This window comes from Rhineura floridana, chromosome 5 (genome assembly GCF_030035675.1).
Source record: "Rhineura floridana isolate rRhiFlo1 chromosome 5, rRhiFlo1.hap2, whole genome shotgun sequence".
NCBI lineage: Eukaryota > Metazoa > Chordata > Lepidosauria > Squamata > Rhineuridae > Rhineura > Rhineura floridana.
The window spans coordinates 81,204,679-81,227,689 of NC_084484.1; the positions used below are offsets into that span (position 1 = coordinate 81,204,679).

Here is a 23,011-nt window from a genome sequence, read left to right on the forward strand (position 1 = left end):
CAGGATAAACACCACCTGCCTGAGCAGACAAACCTCTTAGCAGTAGCAGGACCAGGCGGCAGTTTATTGGCTCTGATTCAGTTGATTATTGATGCCAGTCACCAATTTAGCACATCCACTGTTTAACCTGAATCAGAGAGATAGAGCTGGAACTTGTTGGCATATTGCTAATGCTTCATTCCATATCCTTAGATAACCTCACTTAGTTTCTTCATGTTGATATTGAAAAGCATGGCGAACAAGGTGGAACCATAAATGTCGTTGGGTTAAGCAGCGCCACCTTCCAGTAGGTAGAAAGGTAACTATTGAAAAACAACTATTGAAACTGATGTCTGACCCTATCTAGAAAGATTCCATGGTTGATGGTATTGAAGGCTGTCAAGAGCTACCAAAGACAATGTGCAGGGTTGCACTCTTCCTATTCTTCTGGCATAGGCCACTCATCAGGTAATCATGACAGTTTCTGTGCTGAAACCACTTTGAAATGGATCCAGTTAATCAGTCTCATTCAAAGTACTTGGAATTTCATGGCAACTACTCAATTGAGCTCCTTGTGTAAAAAGAGAATATCCATGACCGGATCCAAGGAGATTTTTTTTCAGGAGTAATATTACAATCACCTCCAAGTCAGCAGGGACATCTTGTGATAAGGAATTCATGTTTTCCTTGACAATTAGTCTCTCCTCAGCGTTATGACCCAGGAAGTACAAGGATCCAACTCATAGGTGGTAGACTGCACATACCAAACACCTGTCTACATCCTCAGGCTACTGACATTAATCCAATAAAACAGAATTAGGTGGTGTTCTAGATATTTCCAAAGACTGAACTGTTATAACAGTGGCATCTATGTTTTTCTTTCTTCAGAGTGCTTAGCAAAGCTTGTCACAGTAAGCTTACAAGGATCCCTTTACATCTCTTTTTCTGCCAAGTTGGAGAAGGCCTTGAACCACTGTTAGAAGACAACGAGGATACAATGATGTCTAAACATGGTTTCTTTGCCACCATCACAGAATAGGCTTGATAAATCTTACCTAGGTTTCCTAAGACTTGTACTGAACATTTGCCATTTGCGTTCAAGCCATCTCTGAACTTGGTCCCAATTTCCTGTTAAGCCAAGAAGTTGAGTGAACTCTACCCTGCAAAGGAAGATGCCTGGGAGTGATCCTGTCTACATCACCTGCATCACACAGAACAGCTGAGGTGTTGACAGGAGCACTGGCCATGCCATCTGGAATCCCTCAAATTCCATAAGCCTTTGAAGGCAGATGATTTGCATGTGTCCATAACCCATGCAGAGAAAGTAGGAACTGATAGTCTAAACTTCAGCAGGAAGTAGTCACACCATATTTAGAAGTTGAAGAACAATTCTCTACAACCAAGTCACCATTCTCCTGGTTACATATATTGAGTCGATGACATGTGAGATTTATTAAAACTGGGTCTCAGCTGAATTTTCATAGGGTTCATTTTTTTTGCTACAGCAGCAGAAACTCCAGAAAGAAATTGCCAATTCCTGCAAATTTGGGATTCTTCCCTTCACTCCCTTCTCATGGTAAAGCACTTGTCAAGAAAGGTGAGAAAATTGTGCTTTAGATGGCTTTCTTTAAAATGGCAACTGCAACTTCAAAAGAAATGAACATTTTCATACTGTTTGATTGCCCCCTGAAAAATAGCCAAAATGATGACCCCCCCCTTTATAGGGAAGGAGCATGTTTTCATTACTCCTCATTTAGCTCAGAACAAAAACAATTTATAAATGGACTTATTATTATTACATTTGTTAGTCACTTTTTTAAAAAAAATTTCAAAGTGACTTAAGGTAAAATACAATTTGTAAAAACAATGAAAAGGGTATGTGACATTTTTTGTCCACAGAAGGTTCGAGGTTCAATCACTGGGATCTCTAGGTAGGCTTGGGAAGACTCCTGTCTGAAACCCTGGAAAGCAGCTGGCAGTCAGTATAGACAACACTGAAATAGCTGGACCAGTATTCTAAGTATATGACAGTTTGCTGTATTCCTAAATTGTGGAAACATATCTTTCAGAAGTATTAAAACTAGAGGGCATCACATGTAACACTTAGCTCATTGGGAATACCTCAGTGGTAGGACACATGGTTTGCATGCAGAAGGTCCCAGGCAGGCCAGGCCAAGACATTTTGCTACCTGCAGTTAAAATGGCACTGAACAGGCTACCAGTTGAACCTTACATCACTGGGGACAGGTTAGATTCTTCTATTGAATCTGAGGATAGGTGGCTAGCTTAGAGCGCAGGCTGCTTGGGACATACAGCTATATCTTCCAACCTCTAGCTACCATCCCAGATTCAATTGCCTGATAATTCCAGTTAAAAATGACTCAAGTAAGCAGATGATGAGAAGACCTACTGTGCTTTATGGACAAATAGACTTGATGCCCCTTCCACATCTACTGTAGTCCCCAATGAGGTGTCCAGTGCAAAGTCTGCTGCAACTTCTTGGGAACGTTTTCAGTTGATGCGGCCTGATGACGTAGATAAGGTGCTTGCGATGATGCGGCCAGCAACATGTCCTTTCGACCCTTGCCCTTCTTGGCTTATTAAAGTTTGCTGAGGGGGTTTGACCGAGTGGATCCAGAGTGTGGTCAACACATCATTGCGGGAGGGAGTGGCTCCGGGTGCCTTGAAAGAGGCAGTGATCCGACCACTCCTGAAAAAGCCAACCTTGGACCCATTGGTTTATGACAACTACCGACCAGTTGCAAATACCCCCTTTTTAGGGAAGGTGATTGAGAGGGTTGTGGCGCAGCAACTGTAAGTACTCTTGGATGAAACAGATTATCTTGACCCATCCCAGTCTGTGTTCAGGCCTGGTAATGGGACTGAATCGGCCTTGGTTGCCCTGCTGGATGACCTTTATCGGGAGAAGGACAGGGGGTGTGCAACCCTGTTGTTCTTACTTGATCTCTCAGCGGCTTTTGATATCATTGACCATGGTATCCTTCTGGGCCGACTTGATGAGATGGGTATTGGAGGCACTGTTTTACAGTGGTTCTGATCCTATCTCCAAGGTCGCTCTCAGAGAATAGCATTGGGTGACTGTCTTTCAGCCCCCTGGCAGTTGTGCTGTGGGGTGCCGTAAGGTACCATCTTGTCCCCCATACTGTTTAACATCTATATGAAGCCCTTGGGAGCAGTTATCAGGAGATTTGGGGCGAGGTGTCAGCAGTATGCTGATGATACCCAGCTCTATTTCTCCGTAACATCTGAATTGGGAGAGGCCGTGCAAGCCCTGGACCGCTGCCTGGACTCGGTGGTGGGCTGGATGAGGGCCAATAAACTGAGTCTGAATCCTAGCAAGACGGAGGCGCTGTGGGTTGATGGTTCCTGAGTTCAGATAATTGGTCAGTTGCCTGCTTTGGATGGGGTTGTACTCCCTCTGAAAGAGCAGGTCTGTAGTCTGGGGGTGCTCCTGGATCCATCTTTGCTGCTAGAGGCCCAGGTGACCTCTGTGACTAGGAGTGCCTTTTACCACCTTCGGCTGATAAGACAGCTGTAGGCGTTTCTGGACTGGGATAGCCTGACCACTGTTGTCCACGCACTGGTAACCTCTAGGTTGGATTACTGTAACCCGCTCTGTGTGGGGCTGCCCTTGAGATTGGTCCGGAAGCTGCAGCTGGTGAAAAATGCAGCGGTGAGACTGCTCACTGGGGCAGGGTATTGCCAACATGTCACCCCACTGCTGAAAGAACTGCACTGGCTACCCATTTGCTACCGGGCCAAGTTCAAGGTTCTAGTTTTGGTGTACAAAGCCCTATACAGCTCGGGACCGGAATACCTGAAAGACCGTCTTATCCCTTATATATCCAGCCGATCACTGCGCTCTGCAGGTGAGGGCCTCCTGCAGATACCATCTTATCAGGAGGTTCGTTCTGTACAATATAGGAAACGGACCTTTAGTGTGGCGGCATCAACCCTATGGAATTCCCTCCCCTTAAATATTTGGCAGGTGCCATCTCTGCTATCTTTTCGGCGCCTTTTGAAGACTTTCCTCTTTCAACAAGCCTTTTAAGTTGGGACCTATCCCAGTCTGTGTTAGAATTGCCTTTAATATGTCTTTTAATATGTCTTTAACCTTTTTTTTTAAAATGTTTTTAAAGTTTTTTTAATGTTTTTAACATTGTTTTGTTTTAATGTATTTTAAGGTCTTTTTGTGATGTTTTGAAGTGTTTTTACTGTTCTGTTTGCCGCCCTGGGCTCCTGCTGGATGGAAGAGTGGGGTATAAATAAAATAATAAATAAGTAAATAAATAGTCTCACTTGATTATCCGGCCATAGTGCTCAGGGCCGGCACCAGGCATGACTGGGCCCTTGGGCACCAGCCTGCCCTGGGCACGCAGCTCCTGCCTGTTCCACCTACCTCTCTCCTGCCTTCTGCTGCTGTGCACACTGCGCATGCTGGGCTGCCATCAATTAAGATGGTGGTGGAGGCTTCCCTAAGGAGCTGATGCCCCTGCCGCCATCTTGGTTGATAGCATACATACGCAGTATGCTACCTGCGTGCACATGCCTGCCATCAACCAAGATGGTGGTAGGGGTATCAGCCCTTAAAGAAGCCTCTGCCACCATCTTAGTTGATGGCAGCCCTGCGTGTGCAGCAGCAGAAAACAGGAGAGAGGTGGGTGGCGTGAGTGAACAGGTGGGTGGCCTGGAAGCTCTGTCCCTGCAATCCTGCTGTGGATTGCGGGAGCACTACTGTCCCACCCTAACAAGGGGCCCTTTAGGGGCCCCTCTGGGCCACACGGACCCTCAGCCGGGGCCCGACCTGGCTGCCTTTTGGCCCTGGTCCTGATAGTGCTGGCCCTATCTTAAGGATAAGTCTTCTGAATTACATTTGCCCATTGTAACGAGAAATCAGGAGGGGCAATGGGTTTTATAGTTTATAGTTAGAAAATGGTTCAATAAACTGATTTGAAACATGACAGTATAGGAGATATAAGTTTAAGGATGGTCCATGCTGAATTTGGAGCAAGAAGGATAAGAAATGACTTATTTTGAATGAGGTAACCATTTGAAGAGTGACTTTTTATGTGTGAAGCTGATAGGTAGTGCATGTTTTTCTTCCATAGACTTCCTGAGGTGGTTTTTCTGGAAAGATTCTCTGTTTGTACTGCAACTTTTGAAAAAAACATTTGTTGTGTTAGATCAAGAGGAGCATCTAGTATGTGTTTTTGACTAATAGTTGTGTAATGTGTTTGTAGTTTTTATTTAAAAGTAATGTTTGTGGCTAAATTAATCAAAGGGAATTCATAAGGTTGTCCTTATGTGCATACTTAGTATGAACCTGTTATGAGAGAAGGTTGAGTAGAGGAAGGCGTTGAACCCGCTGAATTGAACCCCCTGGCTAATCTTGCAGCTTTTTAATTGCACCCAGTGTCGGAACCAGAAACTCCTTGCATAATGAATGAAGGTGGCAGAAAGTCAGAAAAGTTTTTTGGGGGAGGAGGTGTGTCCCTTCTGAGAAAAAAAGAACCAGATGAGGTGCTGAAGGAAATCAGAACGAAAGATCAAAGTTATTTTAAAAAATAGTAAACTGAAGTGAATGAAGTTGGACAGATGACAGAGTGACAATTTGGGTGGAACGTATAAGGTAACAAGTTAAAGGAGAAGGGGAGAAAAGTACAGAAATAAATAAAAACAGTTTGAGAGGCATTGGGGTAGAGGTGGTGGAAGGGGATATACCAGATGTGAAGCCTCCTCTACTTAGAGCTTCTGGGTCTTTCTGCCACAAATTCTTTCTGCCACAAAATGGGAGCTGAGTCAGAATACTTCCACAGTTAATGACTGTATTTAACAGGATACCCTAACCCTACAGGCGCAGCTTCCTAAAACACTTGGTGTATATATACAGCTAAGAATTTCTGCTTGATGCAACCATAAATTATAAATCAGTTCAAGGAAGAGAATCTTAAATAGGAAATCATTAATAAATGAAACGATAAACATAAAATAATTGTAAATTCCCTGTGTACCCTAAGAACTTCTGCATGATGCATCTGTAAAACACTGTTCCCTCACTACAGAAATGTGTTGTGAATGCCCAGGCAGAAATTCTACAAGTGAAGTTTTCCTAAACATTTACTACAGATGCATGAGGTGAATTTCTGTCTAGACATATATCCTCCCACACCAAGTCCAGTGCTGAACTGAAAGACCAAGACACCATGTGAATGAAATTTGGTCAAATTATATTCTGTCTCAGTCTAGAATTATAGAATAGTAAAGTTGGAAGGGACCTATAAGGCCATCAAGTCCAACCCCCTGCTCAATGCAGGAATCCAAATCAAAGCATTTCGGACAGATGGCTGACCAGCTGCCTCTTGAATGCCTCCAGTGTCGGAGAGCCCACTACCTCTCTAGGTAATTGGTTCCATTGTCGTATGGCTGTAACAGTTAGGAAGCTTTTCCAGATGTTCAGTCAAAATCTGGCTTCCTGCAACTTGAGCCTATTATTCCGTGTTCTGCACTCTGGAACGATCGAGAAGAGGTCCCGGCCCTCCTCTATGTGACAACCGTTCATGTACTTGAAGTGCTATCATATCTCCCCTCAGTCTTCTCTTCTCCAGGCTAAACATGCCCAGTTCTTTCAGTCTCTCCTCATAGGGCTTTGTTTCCAGTTCCCTGATCATCCTTGTTGCCCTCCTCTGAACCTGTTCCAGTTTGTCTGCATCCTTCTTGAAGTGCGGAGACCAGAACTGGATGCAGTATTCACGATGAGGCCTAACCAGTGCTGAATAGAGGAGAACTAATACTTCACATGATTTGGAAACTATACTTCTGTTAATGCAGTCTAATATAGCATTTGCCTTTTTTGCAGCCCATTTGCCTTTTTTGCAGCCTAAAAAAATGCCCAATTTCATGCTGACATGACAAATCATAAAATTAAATGAAGAGTAAAATTTATGAAGAGAGCTGGTGTAATGGATTGAGTGTTGGACTAGGACCTACAACACCAAAGTTCAGATCCCCACAGCTATGAAAGTCACTGGTTGATCTTACAGTAGGTCCCTTCCAACATTATCAGTCTACATGGATGGTATTGGTTGCCAGTTGGATACTTGCAGTGTCAAATGTTAGCTTCAGTCTCACAGACTTCCTGTGTCTTCCAGTGAACAGACATATCTGGGACTTAAGTACAGCTCTTTGACAGCCATCCAATTCCAAGGTAGTGGTGAACTTGGAACGAACCATAGGATATAATACCATATCAATATTGCTGAAATACAACTTTTTCCCCAGGTAGCATGCCATCAAGTGGGTTATAGCACCCTCTAGTGTCTGAAGGCAAGAATGCAGAGGAATCAAGACCCAAGCTGCTCCTTTTGGTCTCCACTCCAGTTCATTCTTTTTGTCCAAAGCTGTTTTCTTTCTCCTTAGTGCAGCTAATTTCTATTGACTGCTCTTTTTGTTAGTGAGTCATTGCTTTGTGTGTCTTTGGATTGTGTGTGAGGAGTTAAGTGATTGAGTACTATGGGGAGTGGTGAGCATGTGTGTGTGTTTTTGTGGGGGTGTTTTTCTTTTCTTCTCCCCATTTTTGTGCGGCTCCCAGCTGCAGCCCCGGCAGCCCCACTCCAGCCTCTTACTCTCCTCCTGCAGGTCCCTCAGCTAGGCCCAGCACTGGCAGCTGCTCTCCAGCCTATTCCTCCTCCCTTGCGGAGCTCACGGCAGCAGTCCCGGAGGCTAGCCACTTCCTTCTTCCCTAGTGGGGCTTGTGGCTGTGGCCCCGGAGGTCTGCATTGTCGCTTCCTTTCCTACCATGGGGCTCACAGCTGTGGCTCCGGAGCTCTCCTTGGTCTGTTTGCTTTGTTACTTCCCACTTGATGGCATACTACCTGGGGAAACCGTCCATTGTTCTCACCTGAAAGGTGTTTTCCCCAGGTATCATGCCATCACGATCCTCCCTGGTGGAGGCTGCCTATGTGTTCTCATTCTTTATCAGTTTTTTACACACACATTCAGTGCTAAGATTCCTTCAATTTGAGTGAATTTATAATGTTTTAGTGAGTCAAGACTTTATTGTATGTATTTCTGGCTGTTGCTGCTCCTTTGTGCAGTTGCCTTTTTCCTTGTTGTTTTGTCTGTTCTTCATGCAACTGCTGTCAAGATGTCTTTCTGTGTCTGGAATGAACTGGAGTGGAGACCAGAAGGAGCAGCCTGGGTCTTGACTACTGTGCATTCCTGCTTTCAGACACTAGGGGGTGCTATAACACTCTTGACATCATGATCTCTGGGAAAACCACCTTTCAGGTGAGACCAATGGTCTGATCTCTTAAAGGCATGGCCCTAAACAACTGCAGTTTCTTGGCATTTTGAAGCTTGAGTGAATGTGGAAACCTGTTATATCATACTCTTGACTTAAATAAAGCCTACTTATCCCCTTAGATAAGATCTTAAGAAGACTTGAGATGACTATTGGTGCGCATCTAGCCTCAACTCTTAAGTGTACTGTAAGTAGGAACTCTCAGCATAGACTTTATGGTACATCATTGAGTGCCAATGTAATGTAGTGCCTAACAGCATGATCTATAAGCCAAATCTCATCCAAATACCACAAACTCACTTGGTGACCTTAGGCAAGCCACTGATCTCTCAGCCTTAGTACGTCCCATGCACTATAGAAGCAATTAATACTATAAGGATTACTAAGGTAATATACATGGAACTCTTTGAACTCAATGTGCTGTATATATGTTTAATAATAATTACCAACAAATGGAGATGAGAGGTGATGCTTTCTGATCCACTCCACACAATGTTACTGTTACTGTAGCAGAGTAGAGCTAGACTAAGAATCAGTTCACTCATTTCATTTTCTGAAACAGTAAATCAAATTTGTTGCTTGCTACATAAGCTCCTGATTTAGGCTGCAATCTTAACCCCCCATACCTGGGAGTAAGTGCCATTGAATTCATTAAGACTTGCTTCTAAATAAATCTTCTGAGTATACACAAGACTTTCAGACTTGTGCATTGTTCATTTGTCTGGTTTCGTAACACTTAATGTTTTCTGAATTCAATCTGTTTCATATTGCTCTTGCATCTTGTCAAATACTTACTCTTGACCTTTGCACTATTTAATGACCTAGAAAAGTCCCCTTTTCTCGGATAATGTTCCCATAAGTGATACTGGGCCATAGCATGAATTCCAGAAAGGCTTCCATGCTTTAGGCCTTTTCCTTAAAAAACAACAACTGGTATCCCTTTGAGTAAACAGCCCATAAATTTTGGGAAGATGCTTCATTTACCCTGACCCATACCAGGTGATATTTCATGATTCAGTAAAATAGGTATTAAAATGCTATAATAAGACACGCAACAATATTAGCAATTTAGGAAGGTCTCAGTTGTCTATTCTCTTCTACAATTCTTGCACCCTGTCCAAGATGATCTTGAACAGATTAAAAAAGACTTTCAGTGTAGTACATTCACCTACTTCTAAGTTGAATCTTAACACATTGTTTTTCTGATCAGTACACTTCTTGGAATGGTTAGGGATCTTTCTGTTACTGAAGATACATTGTATTTAAGATACATTGTACTTGACCTATGGAGCTACTCTATAGTTAATCTTAGAGCAGGTTGTCAAACAGAAGTCTTGGAGGTGGGCTTATCTGTCTCTTTTGGATACTTAATGTGACTCCTACAAGGTGGCTGAATAGTAGGTGTGTCTCCAGTCAACAAAAGAGGGATGTACAGTAGGCCCCTGCATTTCGGCATTCTGCTAATACAGCGCCAGCGGAGTGATCAGCTGTAGCCCGTTGAGCTCCAGCCACCATGCTCCAGCTGACAGCGCTTGGCCCCTGAAGCTCCCTGCGCTACAGCTGATCAGCTGGATCATGCAATCAGCTGGAGCACGGGGAGCTTCATGGGCCAAGCGCTGTCAGCTGGAGCGTGGCGGCTGGAGCTTCCTGCGCTACAGCTGATCGTGTGCTACAGCTGATCAGCTGTAGAGTGGGGAGCTCCAGCTGACAGCAATCAGGTGTACTGTACAGCTGATTGTGCACTATTTTCCACTTTTCAGCGGGTTTTGCTTTTCGGCGGGGGTCTGGAACGTAACCCGCTGTATGAGTGGGGCCCTTCTGTAACCAGGATTGATGCTGGTGCAAGTGTTTTGGCAGTCCACATGCAGAAAAGTGGCACACTGGGGAAGACCACTTGCCCTGCTATTGGCCCTCGCCTCCATCAAAACCATTGGGTATTTTATGGGTGGGGACTTTGATATTCAAACCTATTTGAATTTGATATTATTTGAGAAATAACATTAATTCTGCTGTCTTTATTACTAGTGGATCCTTTCCATTCTACCCTTCCCAAATCACACAAAGATCCACTTTTCTCAAACAGAAAATCCTCTCCATATGTCACATTTTCACAGACCTAAGGTCTTGTATAAGAGAACCTGACACATAAAGGAATTAATCTTTTCATTTTTGACAAAGTTAGTAGTAAATACAACATTTAAACTTTTCTGGGAAATTACTTTACCATTTGAATTACAGAGTAATGCATTGCTTAGACAAGATGTGCTAGGTGGCTTTTTGTTTCTTCTTTTTAGATAGTCTTTAAAACCAGTAACCATTTTAAAGAACAAAATACTGTTAAAGATACCAGATTGTAAAAGCTTTGCTGCTCCTTGAGAGTGTCTTGGGGCCATCCTCTGATATGTAATTGCTTTTACATCAGTCACAAGAGAGAGACAAGAATGCGTTTTCCTTGAACTTAACAGTTTGGGCAATTTTCTATAATCCAGTAAATACAAATTGTACCCTGATTATCCATCTAGGTCTGTCAAGCAAATTTTAATGGATGAATGAATGAGTCAAATCTGTGCATACAAATATATAAATGTGTAAAATATGGGTCTAATTACAAGGCAGCTCAATTTACAGAAGGTCAGGTAAACAAGGCACCAGTGTAATGATTATTAATTGTTAATAATGCCTTTGGGAAAACATTCACATTTGTTTTTTAAAGACCTGATCGTTTTTGCCTTATTGGTAATAAGAAACTACCAATGGTAAAAGTAAAAGGTATTTTATTTTCCCTCCCCCTTTTGTGTATGTGTGTGTGGACTGCTTTCAAGTCGATCCCGACTTATGGCTACCCTGTGAATAGGGTTTTCATGGTAAGCGGTATTCAGAGGGGGTTTATCATTGCCTCCCTCTGAAGCGAGTCCTCCCCGGCTGGCTAGGGCCTGCTCAGCTTGCCACAGCTGCACAAGCCAGCCCCTTCCTTGTCTGCAACTGCCAGCTGGGGGGCAACTGGGCTCCTTGGGACTATGCAGCTTGCCCACGGCTGCACAGGTGGCAGGGCACGTAACCCCTGAGCCATGCATTGTGGGGGTGATCTTTAGCTGGCCCTTTACACCCAGGAGACATGAGTGGGGATTTGAACTCACAGGCTCTGGACTCCCAGCCAGGCTCTCCTCCCCACTGTGCTATACCAGGTGTCCCCCTTTTGTACCCTATCTTAATATTTTCTTTTATCTTCCAGACTAACAGATGCAATAGAACATTCTCTTCCTTGTGGTCATAAGGTGCTTTGTCCTTTGGCATTGTACCTTCTCCTGGTAGCAGATAAGGTCCACAGGACAATGACATCATCCAAAAGAAAGAGCTCCTGACTCACCTGCGTCTGTCTTGTCTGAATGGGAGTAGGCAGAGTTTTGTGGGGCTCCTGTTTAAAGGGAGTCCGAGATTAGTAACTGAGAAACAAATTTCTTGTTCCCAACTCCAGTTGACTTGAATAAAGAGTGTACGTGTGATAGGGGGAGGGAGTTCCTTCAGCTTTATTTGTGAGCTTCCTGGTTTCCTAGAGTGGTGGCTTTTCTTGGGTGATGTGGATCAATAAGTGAAGGATGGTTGTGCAAAATCTCAGTATGCATGGCTTTTCTAGTGGACTTTTCCTTGGCTTTCATCCAATTTGGAGCCAAGTCTGTGGCTCCAATGGCAGGCAAAATTAGGAATGTATGGATAAATGGTTGGTATTTTGATACAGACTCTGAGGTTCATCTTGCTACAAAGCCTTTTACTGGGACCAGTTTGTTTGGGACTCAACTGGATGAGAATTTGGTAGAAGCAAAGGACAAAGATGTCAAAAACATTGACGCAAGCAGCTCAGACCCTCTTCTTTTCTTCTGTCATTTGCACCAATCCAAGGACTTCAAGAAATTAAGCCCCAAATGGCAACAATCCAAGCCGCATTCTCTCATAGTCTTATGCACCACAAACTTCTTCTCTGGCTCCAAGGGGGATGAGTGCGTGCTGTCCCATTCTTCATGATGCTTGCTCAACTTCATGGCATGGTCCTGCTTCCATACAACTATAGACGTTTCTTCTTTCCTATCAATCAGATACAATAAAGCCAAGCCATTGGCACCTTCAATTGCCACCTAAGATCAAGGACTTTATCAGTTGGCATCTGATTCAAGATAGATTGATGTGAGGGAGACCCTAGGAACACTCCTTCTTTGTGGTTTAGTAACAATGGATGCCAGTCTCTTCAGTTGAAAGACTCACTGTCACAAGCTCAGTAGCTCAAGGGGTGTTGTTTAATTGAAAAGAAAAGAAGAAGCCGCATTGGCTAGAACTTTATGCCATCAAACTATTTTTTTCTGAAATTCTAGATTAGGTTCATCCTTGATCATATAACAGTAAGTCTGCCAAAACATTTGTCAATTATTAAGGAGGCATCAGTTCATAAGTGTGTCCCTGGAAATGACATGAAGAACCAGGCAGAGCCCAACTTGTTCTGTCTCCAAGCAGAGCATTATATGGAATGGTGACCGCTAGGGCACACTTAATAAATTGATCAACTCTGGACAAAGGGAAATAGGCCCTTCACTCTCTGATGTATAGATAGTGGTTAGGCTTGGCTGCTTAAGAATAGATCTGTTGGCCAGGCTCCTTACACTTCTAGTAACAAAATTTGTTGCAAGAGGATGTGTGATAGAGCTGGGGAAGTAAACTCCTTGATGTTGTGGCCCAGATGTCAATTTGATGCAGTTCTTCTGTTTCTGCTTTTAAACAGAGTGATCCAAAGAGTAAGTGATCTGAGAGCAGACACATTTAATGCTGTTTTGTGGCCTGGTTAGACTGACTTGTTATCCCAAGAACTAGTGTTTTGTCTTCCATTGGATCTTTTTACCCTAATTTGGGCCAGTAATCTTAATGTCCTATGTGAGGCGTCCTTCCCTGGCTCTCCCTGTCAGGTTCCTACCTGCTCGTGGTTACTGCCTGTCTCTAGGCACCACCAGGGACTCCACCAGTCCGGACCGCACTCTCTTATGGTTTACCTATCCGCTCTAGCACAGATCTCAACAGATCCCCCTGCTAGGCAACCACCAGTAACGTCCCAATACTAGTATTCCCAGAGACTCTGAATACTGGTATTGTTATTCTCTTCACCGCTGCCACCATTTGTTACAGTTCCCCTTCAGCCTTGGTCATTACCTTCCCTTCCCTTCTGGTCTGTGAAACCCCAGCCAAGGATCAGGCCTTTGGTAAACCAAATTAAGTATTTATTACAGATAACAAAGCTAACAAGATTAACAAGATTTCTTCTTAAGGCACATAAGCATATGGTTTTACTCAATACTAATCCGAACTCCACCTCCCTCTTGGTAAACAACTCTCTAAACCCCACCAAGCAACCCACTCAGTTCTCTTCTCCCCCCCAGATTCCACTCTCACTCTTCCTTTTATACATTCAGCCATTTTAAACACTCAGCCAATCATCTCGCATTCTACTGCCCATTCACTCCCCCTCTTTCACTCCACTTACCATGTATCTTCTAAACAACCAACACTTACCATATATACATTAATACAGGAACATCACATCCTCCATAATGTTCATCCACACCCTGGAGGACCGATGGACCTGTGAATAACAGAGGGACAGAATGGAATTTCTATGACTTTCTGTTCTTCTTAATTCATGCAGGACAGTCTGGCCAATTCTTCTAAAGTTGGTAGGAATAGAAAGGGATTTCTGGGGATAGGTAGGAGATATGAATCTGACTCCTGACTTTTTCTACTACTATTTGATTAATGTTCAGTTTCACTGTTTTGGTTATGAATTTTCACATCTTGTACCAGTCTCAGCAATGCAGTGAAGGTGTTCCTGAGTTACTGTTTGGTTAAGATAGATGCCCCTCTTCCTTGGTGATATCATTTGGAAATATTGAAATATACTGTTGAGTACAAAAAGTCCTTTTTTATGATACTTAATAGAACTGCAAAGGATATGTAGTCATGACAGTTGAGAGTTTGAGGCCTGTTACCATTGAACAAATCAGTGTGAAATAAAACCCCAAACATAGTGCACTAAATGCTTTGCCATAAAATGTGTTTATTTCCCCCCACACTTGTTTTATGTGTAAAACCTGTAAATACATATTGCAAATTAAATATCAAACCACTTGTATATCAAGAGACACTACTTCCAATTTTTTAACTTAATCTAGCTTTGCAAATATGTGTCCAGTGAGCTAGTTTCTCACCGCTGCTTACTACTGGGGATGCTCTTACCTTTTTTTTATCTCCCCCCCCACTGTTGCAGCATTTTACCAGCTGCCTGCATTAGCATATCCACCAGAAGGGGTGAATGAATGCCAGAAGAGAGTGGGTTCCCATTTACTGTAGAATTGTGCAGTTCCATGATGGCTGTGCTTATGGTTCTAGCTTTGTCTTTGTGACTTTAAAGTGTTGGATTTGAATCAGAGAGAAATGGGATTATATTATATCTATGCTTAGCAATGAAGTTCACTGAGATCCTGGACCAGTCACTACTTTTCAGCTTAACCTATCTCACAGGTTTGGTATGACAAAAAAATGGGAGAACTATACTTTGAAGAAAAAACAGGTTAACAGGTCATTGAGCAGCTAACTACCCATTGTTGGATTGCTTATCCTTTAAAGTTGCAAATCCGTTCTCTTCTTCTGTAGTCTTACTAGCCAAAAAGAAAAAAGGTCTCAATCTGCTCTCAAATCATTGAGAGGTGGATCATATATACAGTTCAGCCAGCCATATCTACTGGCTTGACTTAATAACTAGCCTGCTTGGCTCACTGCCAATAACCCTCCCCTGTCCTCTGGCATTGCAGAAGACTTGGGCTTTGGCAGATACTTATATACACAACAAAAGATGCTAGTGTCAGCAATCCTTTGTTGCAGAATATTTTCTTGTGAGTATACTTCCCACCATAAGATTTCTATATTCTCTAATATGTGAGATTTTATAAATATCACGAAGAAGAATACAGAGTGCTCTTATGTCACCACTATTTGAGTGGCTTTTTTGTGCAGTCACACAGTTAACCCACCTTCTTTGCTACAGAGCAAGGGTGGAGAACCTGAAACCCTCTAAATGTTTGGCTGGTAAGGGATGATGGGAGTTGTAGTCCAACAACATCTGGACAGCCACCGGTTCCCCACTTCTGCTACAAAGGCCTGCCTTGTTCATAATTTGACTTACATGGAAACTGAAAAAAGTTAAGTGGGTGTGTCACTTGCTGCATCCTTTGACTGAGGTAATTGGCCTCAAAATGTCAGGGAAAGAGAGGAAGCATCACACGTGTCAAAAACTGTTCTGTGGTTAGGCCTGGAGATGTACAGATCTATTTCAGTCTGGTTTCAGACCCACTTTGGAGTCTAATCTGCCTTGATCATCCTGGTGATTGACTTTTGCTGCCTTAACTGGGAGAGTGTGAGCCTCTTGATTATTTGGACCTCTTCAGTATCTTTCAGTGCTATTATGGTAGTGTTCTAGACTGTCATTCTGGGTTGGGGCACTGAAATGTAGAGGCTGTCTTTTTTTCTGGAGGGTAGATTACATAATATGATGCTGGGGCATTGTTCCTTCTCATGGGTGTTTTATCTCATAACATAACATCTTCGTTAAACTGCACGAGAGGTTGTGACAGGGAATGGAGTTTGGTGTTGTCATGCTGATGATGCCCAGCTCTGTTTCTCTTTTTCATCAAATCCAGGTGAAAGAGATAAGTCTCAAAATTTATACCTGCAATCAGAGGTTGAATAGATGAAGGTGAATAAACTAAAATCGGTCCAGATAAGACAGAATTGATTATAATTGACTGGCTGGGAATGTGCTTGTTCTGGATGGGGGTCACACTTCCTGTAAGATCCACATTTATAAGGTTTTATCCAATTTCAGTCATACTCAGGGTAAACCTATGAAAATTAAGAGCCAAGACTATTTTAGGTCTATTGATTTCAATATGTCTACTTTGAGTAAAACTTAGTTGGATACAACCCATACTTGATGGGGATAGCTGTGGCCTCCTGTGCCTTTTTTCAGCTTTGGCTAATATGCTAGCTACACCTGCTGCTTGGGAGACCAAGTAACTGTATTGTGCTCTACATCAGGCTGCTGTGGTGGCCCGACAGTCTGGATGACTTTCCCTATATTTCACTTACTTTAAAGCAACTGGAGTTTTCTCAGTTCTTGTGGTGGCAGTCCCAGTGTTCGTGAACTACCTTTCAAGAGAGGCTAGCCTTATCCCTGCTCCCTTTGATCTCCTAATTTCTCTTCTTATTTCTTGTTCTTTCCAGAGCCTTCTTGTTTTGACAGTGCTTCCTCTCCTATATTTGTCTCTTCATTCATCTCTACTGCTGTCAACATATTTTAGCATATTTTCCATGCTTTTCTAAAACATATACATTTGTCAGTTCTAGCAACAAGTTTTATTTTTCTTTAATGAAATTTATATCCTGCTTAAATGTAAAGACCTCTAATCAGTTTCTAAAAAACATTAACATTATCAATAAAACAGTTAAAAACAAGTAATTAAAAATGTATTTGAAACAATTAAAACAGCTACTAACTAAAAAAAGTTAAAACTGATGACCATCTGTGTGTTGCCTAAACAAAAATGTTTTAAGCAGGCACCTAAAGGAATACAGTGAAGGCACCTGTCTGATCTCAATAGGCAGGGAGTTCCAATGAGTAGGTGCTGCCACACTAAAAAAAAACTATTTGTTACAAGTGCAGGACAAGTATTATGTGGCACCTGTAACGGTGCCACAGATCAAAGTGCTTGAGTGGGCACCTATGGGGTAAGACAGTCTCGTAAGTAAACTAGTTGCAAGCTGTTAAGTGCTTTATATACCAGTAGTAACACCTTGAACTTGGCCCGGTAACACATTGTCAACCAGTGCAGATCTCTGAGCAGAGGTGTTATATACTGACAGGGTCTCACTCCTGTCAGCAATCTGGCTGCAGCATTCTGCACTAATTGCAGTTTCTGGGTCAAGTGCAAGGGAAGTCCCACAAAGAGTGTTTTGCAGTCTTGAAGTTAATCCCGTATTGAAGTTATCAAAGCCTGAAGTAACGTGGCTAAGCCCTCTTGGGGCAGGAATGGTCATAGTTGTCTCACCAGGTGCAGCCAATAAAAGGCACTTCTAGCCATTGAGACTACTTGGGCCTCCAATTAAAGAGCTGGACCCAGAACCAGGCACCAGTACAGGCCCCGCACAGCTTCTCCTGATTTGGATTTTATGGAGAAGTAGGGCTGAGTGTCATTGTAATGTTCCTCCCCTGGCACCACCTGTCAGGCTCCCACCCGTGGCTACCACCAGGGAGAAACATAGTTTTTATTTTTTCTTTAGCTCACGCTAGCACAGATCTCACAGGATCCCACTGCTAGGCAGCACCACCAGTCACTCCCTGTAAACAATACTGCTAGAGACTTCGCCTTAGTCTTCCTTCTGTTACTTTGTGTCTGGGTGCACTTGCAGGCCACAACCCCCCTGTATCTTTGTGCCAATAAAGCATACAGCCCTGGGTTGCCCTGGATATTTGATGATACACTATCTCTTCACTGCTGCCACCATTTGATACTGTTTCTCTGCACCTTGGTAATTACCCTGCCCACCCTTCTGGTCTGTGAAAGCCCCAGCCAAGGATCAGGCTTTTGGTAAACCAATAGAATATTTATTTATAAACACCAGGAAATAACAAGATTATGTAAGGTATGTTTAACAAGCATATGGTTTCATATAGTGTCACTCTTTATGTTTCTGGTCATATATATATTGCCTAAATATCAGCCAAATACAATCCAAGCCTCCCTCAGAACTCTGCCAACCAACTCCTCCAAAATCCCTCTCATCAACCAACCCTCAACAACTCCCCCAGACTCAACTGTCATCCACTCATTTATACCTTCAGCCATTCAAACACTCAGCCAATCATCATACAGCATTCTAGCCCATGTACTCCCCCCTCTCACTCAATCACTTACCATATATCGCTTAATAAACCCTCACTTACCATATTTACAGATATTAAAATACAGGGACATCACAGTCATCAGCATACCAACGACACTTTGCCCCAAAACTCGTAATGACTGCTCCCAGCAGCTTCATATAGATATTAAATAGCATTGGGGATAAGATGGTATCCTGTGGCACCCCATAGCACAACTACCAGGGGGCAAAAAATGATTACCCAATGCTATTCGCTGGACTTGATCCTGTAAGTAGGACACTGTGCCCCCAAATTTCATTTCACGGAGCCAGTCCAGGAGGATACCATGGTCAATGCTACTGAAAGCTACAGAGAGATCGAGAAGCAGGAGCAAGTGCCTCTTCCGTACTCCCCCTGTCCTGCTTTCTCTAGAGGTCATCCATTAGGGTAACCAAGGCTGACTCAGTTCCATGGCCGAGCCTGAACCCAGATTGGAATGGAGCTAGATGATCCATATCTAGATAATATTAAGTTCAAACTTTACATTTCTTACAGTCTTGCTGCATATTAGGGTTGTTTTTAGTGCTGTGCAAGTGCCATTCTGCTCAAGCAGCAGGACTTGTCTTTCTGTCCTCTCCCTGTGTGCTCCCCTCAAATCTGCTCCCAAGGGTTCCTCAACCCTTAAGGCTGATTTTCAGGCTGCAGAGGAGAGGAGGAGTAAGTTCCATTGTACAAGTGAAAGTCTGTTGCACCAGCAAAACGGCAGTGTTGGATACACCCCGTTATCTTTCTTCACTGATTTTCTTTACTCCATTTGCTGGTCTGCCTAAAATTGGGAAAGGGGGCAGGAAATCAGGGCAGATAAGCCATGCCCATATCCATAAAACCGAACTATAGTTTTGGTATTTGGATTACTTTTGGATTTGGATTTAGGGCAGTAGGAGTATTGAAATAGGGACTTATTTATTTTAGAGCAGAGCTATATGTGAGGTTCTTAGAATGTAGTTTGGCTCTAACTGAAAAGCAGATCTGAAACCAGCACTTTCCATTCCCCACATCTTTTGGACTGCATTACTTAGGACTACAGGTGATTGACCAAGTGTTTAAATTCAACCCTATATTCAAAATAAAACATGGGAAACTTGCATATCAAGAAAAGGGTTCTAACTTAGTGTAACTCTGACAGTGCTTACTTTTCAAGGAAAGGCTATTTTATATATGCAAGCACTCTAAAATGTGATTTTCCCACCTGCAGAATAAAGTGGTAGCGAATTCCATTATCTCAATGCCACCACAGAGAAGGCCCTTTCCAATGTTTTCACCTCTTCAAAGATTTATATCATGGGATATTTCTGAAAATTAGTTTTGCTCCCCATTGAGGTGTCAGCTGACAAGACTGTCCATTTCAATGCTACATTCTGTTCTGTCTCCATCTCAAAAAAAATGAAAAAATATGAAGCACAATTAGGATAATTACAGCTGGAAAAGCTATTGACAAACTATTATAGGGACTATTTAACATAGATGAAATGGGAAATAAGAAATCAAATAAGGCTGCACAAAAAACAGCAATAAATTGAAAAATTTATTTACTTTTTCAAAAGCTTGTTTCTGTCTGGGAAGGTGCAGTCTGCCTTAAATTACTTGTTAAACTGAGCTAGTGCATCTTGAATACAAAACCTTATATATCATCATCGTGACACAATATCAGTTTTAGTGTTCTTGAATTGTGTCTTTGTTTTTTAAAACAATATTTTAAAAATATTGTGATAACTTTAACTTCTGTATATGTAGAATGAAGGCTCCCAAGCAAAACGAACATTCCAGAGGTTTATTTTCCTACTTGATTTCTGCCCTGGTAAAAGTTTTCTGACACTGCTTTGCTAAAATGTATGGGTAGACAACAAATGTTTTGTGAGTGAAATAAATACATTGTCTGAGAAATCTATAAAATATCATGTATTTAGTTAATTATTTAATGCTTAGGGTATCATTAAAACACTTTGATAATTGTCAAGCTGTTTATCCAAGAGTGCTGCTTCTGAATCTTCTCTAGCTTTCTGTCTGAACCTTTTTGATTATATTATCTCAAAACTATAGTAGATTTCCACTCCCATCACAGCTATGAAGGCCACTTGCAGTATATGGGGGGGGGGAATGCAACAATAACAAAAATGAAATGACAGCAGAATAAAAATGTTTGCCTAAACATGAAAGTCTGGACTTGGCAGCAGAACACCATAAGAGACAAAGCAAAGTAGATATTACCAGGCAGGGAGATCCTCAGTCTGTCCTGTCACACAGAAGACCATTTCCAGTGTTCTCACTAATTACACCTCATCTGGTGACACAAAAGAGGACCTCTCTGACTAACCACAGGGGATGGGCAAGAACATACAGAGTGAGCTGGCCCTTATGGCAACTTGGTCTTAAACTGTTTAAGACTTTAATGATCATCACTGGAACTTAATTGCGCTAAAACAAGCACCCAGTTGAGATGATATACAAGTGGAGTGACATGCTCACTAAAGCTAGTTCTGGTTAGCAACCTTGCAGAGATATTTCTTGCCAGCTGAAATTTCTAAACACATGTTCAAGGGCCTTACATAGAGCACAGTGTAGCAGATCAGTCTTCATATAACAAATAAATGCATACTACAACCACAGTTGCCTTTTCAATGGGTAGCCACAGCTAGTCATCAACCAAAACTGGGCAAAAGCACTGCTACCTACAACCGCTAGCTAGGAGTTTACTTCATACCTTGAAGTACCTCCAGACTGCAAACTTGAGTTTTTTAAGGGTAGCAGAACCCCATCCAAAACAGGCTAATTACCTTTTTCTCATATCAGTTGACTTGCTGACTAAGGCTGTAATCTAGTACACTCTTACCTGGGAGTAAGTCCCATTGAACCCAATGGAGCTTACTTCTGAGTAGACATGTATTGGATTGCAGCCTAAGGGTACTTCCACCTTGTTTAGATTTAAGTTTTTTTCCAGCATCTGGCTCATTACTGATTTTAAGCATTGGTTCAAAACTTCCACGGCTTCTTTTACTTGAGATGGAAAGGACAGATAGTGTATTGGGGGCATCTTGATAGCAAACTCTATAGAGATCTGTAGATGATCTCCCCCAACAATTTTAGCATAGTAGATTATTCATTTGACCTTCCCTTCCTTGTGCCTACTTAATAGCAAGATGCTATAATCTTTGCAATTTGTGTGGATTAGGTTGTATCTCTTCTTGTCAGTTGTATGCATATTGATAAGTCCAATATATTTTGCTGTTGCTAATGCTATAATGCATTTCCCTATACCTCTCTGTTTTTTTATTCTTATTGATTGAATATTCTATTGAAATATGTTTAGAACCCTGCTTTCTGTGGTAATCATGGAAGTCAGTGGGAAGACAAGAAAATTGTATTGAAATAAATTGTGTGCATGTGTTTTGTGTTTCAGCATAGATTATCTCTGCCAAAATAACAGCTGTCATTTTGCTTTTCTTTATATTAGTGGATAGTAGCTTACTACACTGTTACTGTTACATCTGTCCTTTTTGTTTTGGTTTGCTGCTATCCATTTTTCTATTTGTAACTAGAAAGTTTTCTGGGTGTCATGATTTTGGAACATTAGTGTGCTAACAATATTGCTACCTTTTTGTTTAGCTTAAGCAGTGCAGGGTGGTGACCCTGTTCCACTGCAGTGTTAAAGCTTGTGGGCCTTAACATTCAATGACTTTGAAACTTGAGTTCTGTTTAGAATTTCATGTCATGTGCATCACAGGAGAAAAAGATGGGAAAATGTATACGCTGAGCCTATAGGACTTCCTGTGGTGCTTATTAATCCTTTATGGATCATTTGAAATGTTTCTAGTTTATTTAAGCTTTGCTGCTTGTATCAGATTGTTCCTGTAAAAAAGAAAAAGTGATCATGCTTTGAATTTTTAAAAATGATCTCACTTTCAAGCAAAAGCACTTTTATGCTCCATTAGAGTTGAATTTGCCAAACTCTTACATCGCATTAACACAAGCTTTACTGGATAGATAAATGTGTTTTTCAAAGGCTGACTTGAACTTTACCAAACAGTATATTAAGATTTTGCTGCTTATAATTTTTTTGCTTGGCATATTTCTTTGAAGTAAACACAGAGTAGGAAATGCTCTATATTTAAAAGAACAGTTTTAAACGTAGAGCATAGGACGGAATGAATTACAAGATGTTTAATTAGCATATTAAAACATCACCCTTCTTGATGAAACTGAAGTTCTTAATTTATATTTAGCTAGTGGTTTTATATCTGATGATGCATTTATTTTTTAGATAAATTATGAGTTACATTTCCTTGGTGCTAGGTGAGGAGACTGAGCATTCCAGGTAACTCATTTTATATCCTTAGGTCATTAAAGTTAATGGGGCCTTTGTCACTGTATTTAGTGGATGCAACTCCAAGCCATTAGAGTCTTGTCCTGCAGTGAAATCCGCAATCAGAGTTCCCTGCTGTTACATGGAGTGTGAGTGACTACCAGGCTCTACATAAGCACGGGGTTTTATGTTACTAGATACCAGTAGTTTTTGTTTTGTCCATATGTGTTTGCATGTAATTGGTACTGCAAAAAATTCTTGCTTTTGTTTTCATGGTCTCTAATGAGGTTAGGATACCATGCAATCATTTTTCATTGCATTCTTGGATAAATAAATCCAATGAACTTACAAAGTGAAGAAGTCTTAGGATACAGTGCAACATTGCTTATTTCACAGTGTA

At 41.9% G+C, this 23,011-nt stretch overlaps 1 protein-coding gene across 10 annotated transcripts in view; it reads left to right on the forward strand.

The window, feature by feature from the left end:
• The window catches only part of POLA1 (DNA polymerase alpha 1, catalytic subunit), a 314,094-nt gene that overhangs the window by 131,181 nt on the left and 159,902 nt on the right, over positions 1 to 23,011 (forward strand). The window contains exon 35 of one of the 10 annotated variants that reach the window (XM_061627352.1): positions 1,488 to 1,574. The exons of 7 other annotated variants lie outside the window; for them this stretch is intronic. In XM_061627352.1, the coding sequence (XP_061483336.1) occupies positions 1,488 to 1,559 (72 nt within the window). In that variant the 3' untranslated portion in view covers positions 1,560 to 1,574. 2 more of the 10 variants (XM_061627351.1, XM_061627353.1) reach the window with 2 other exon arrangements.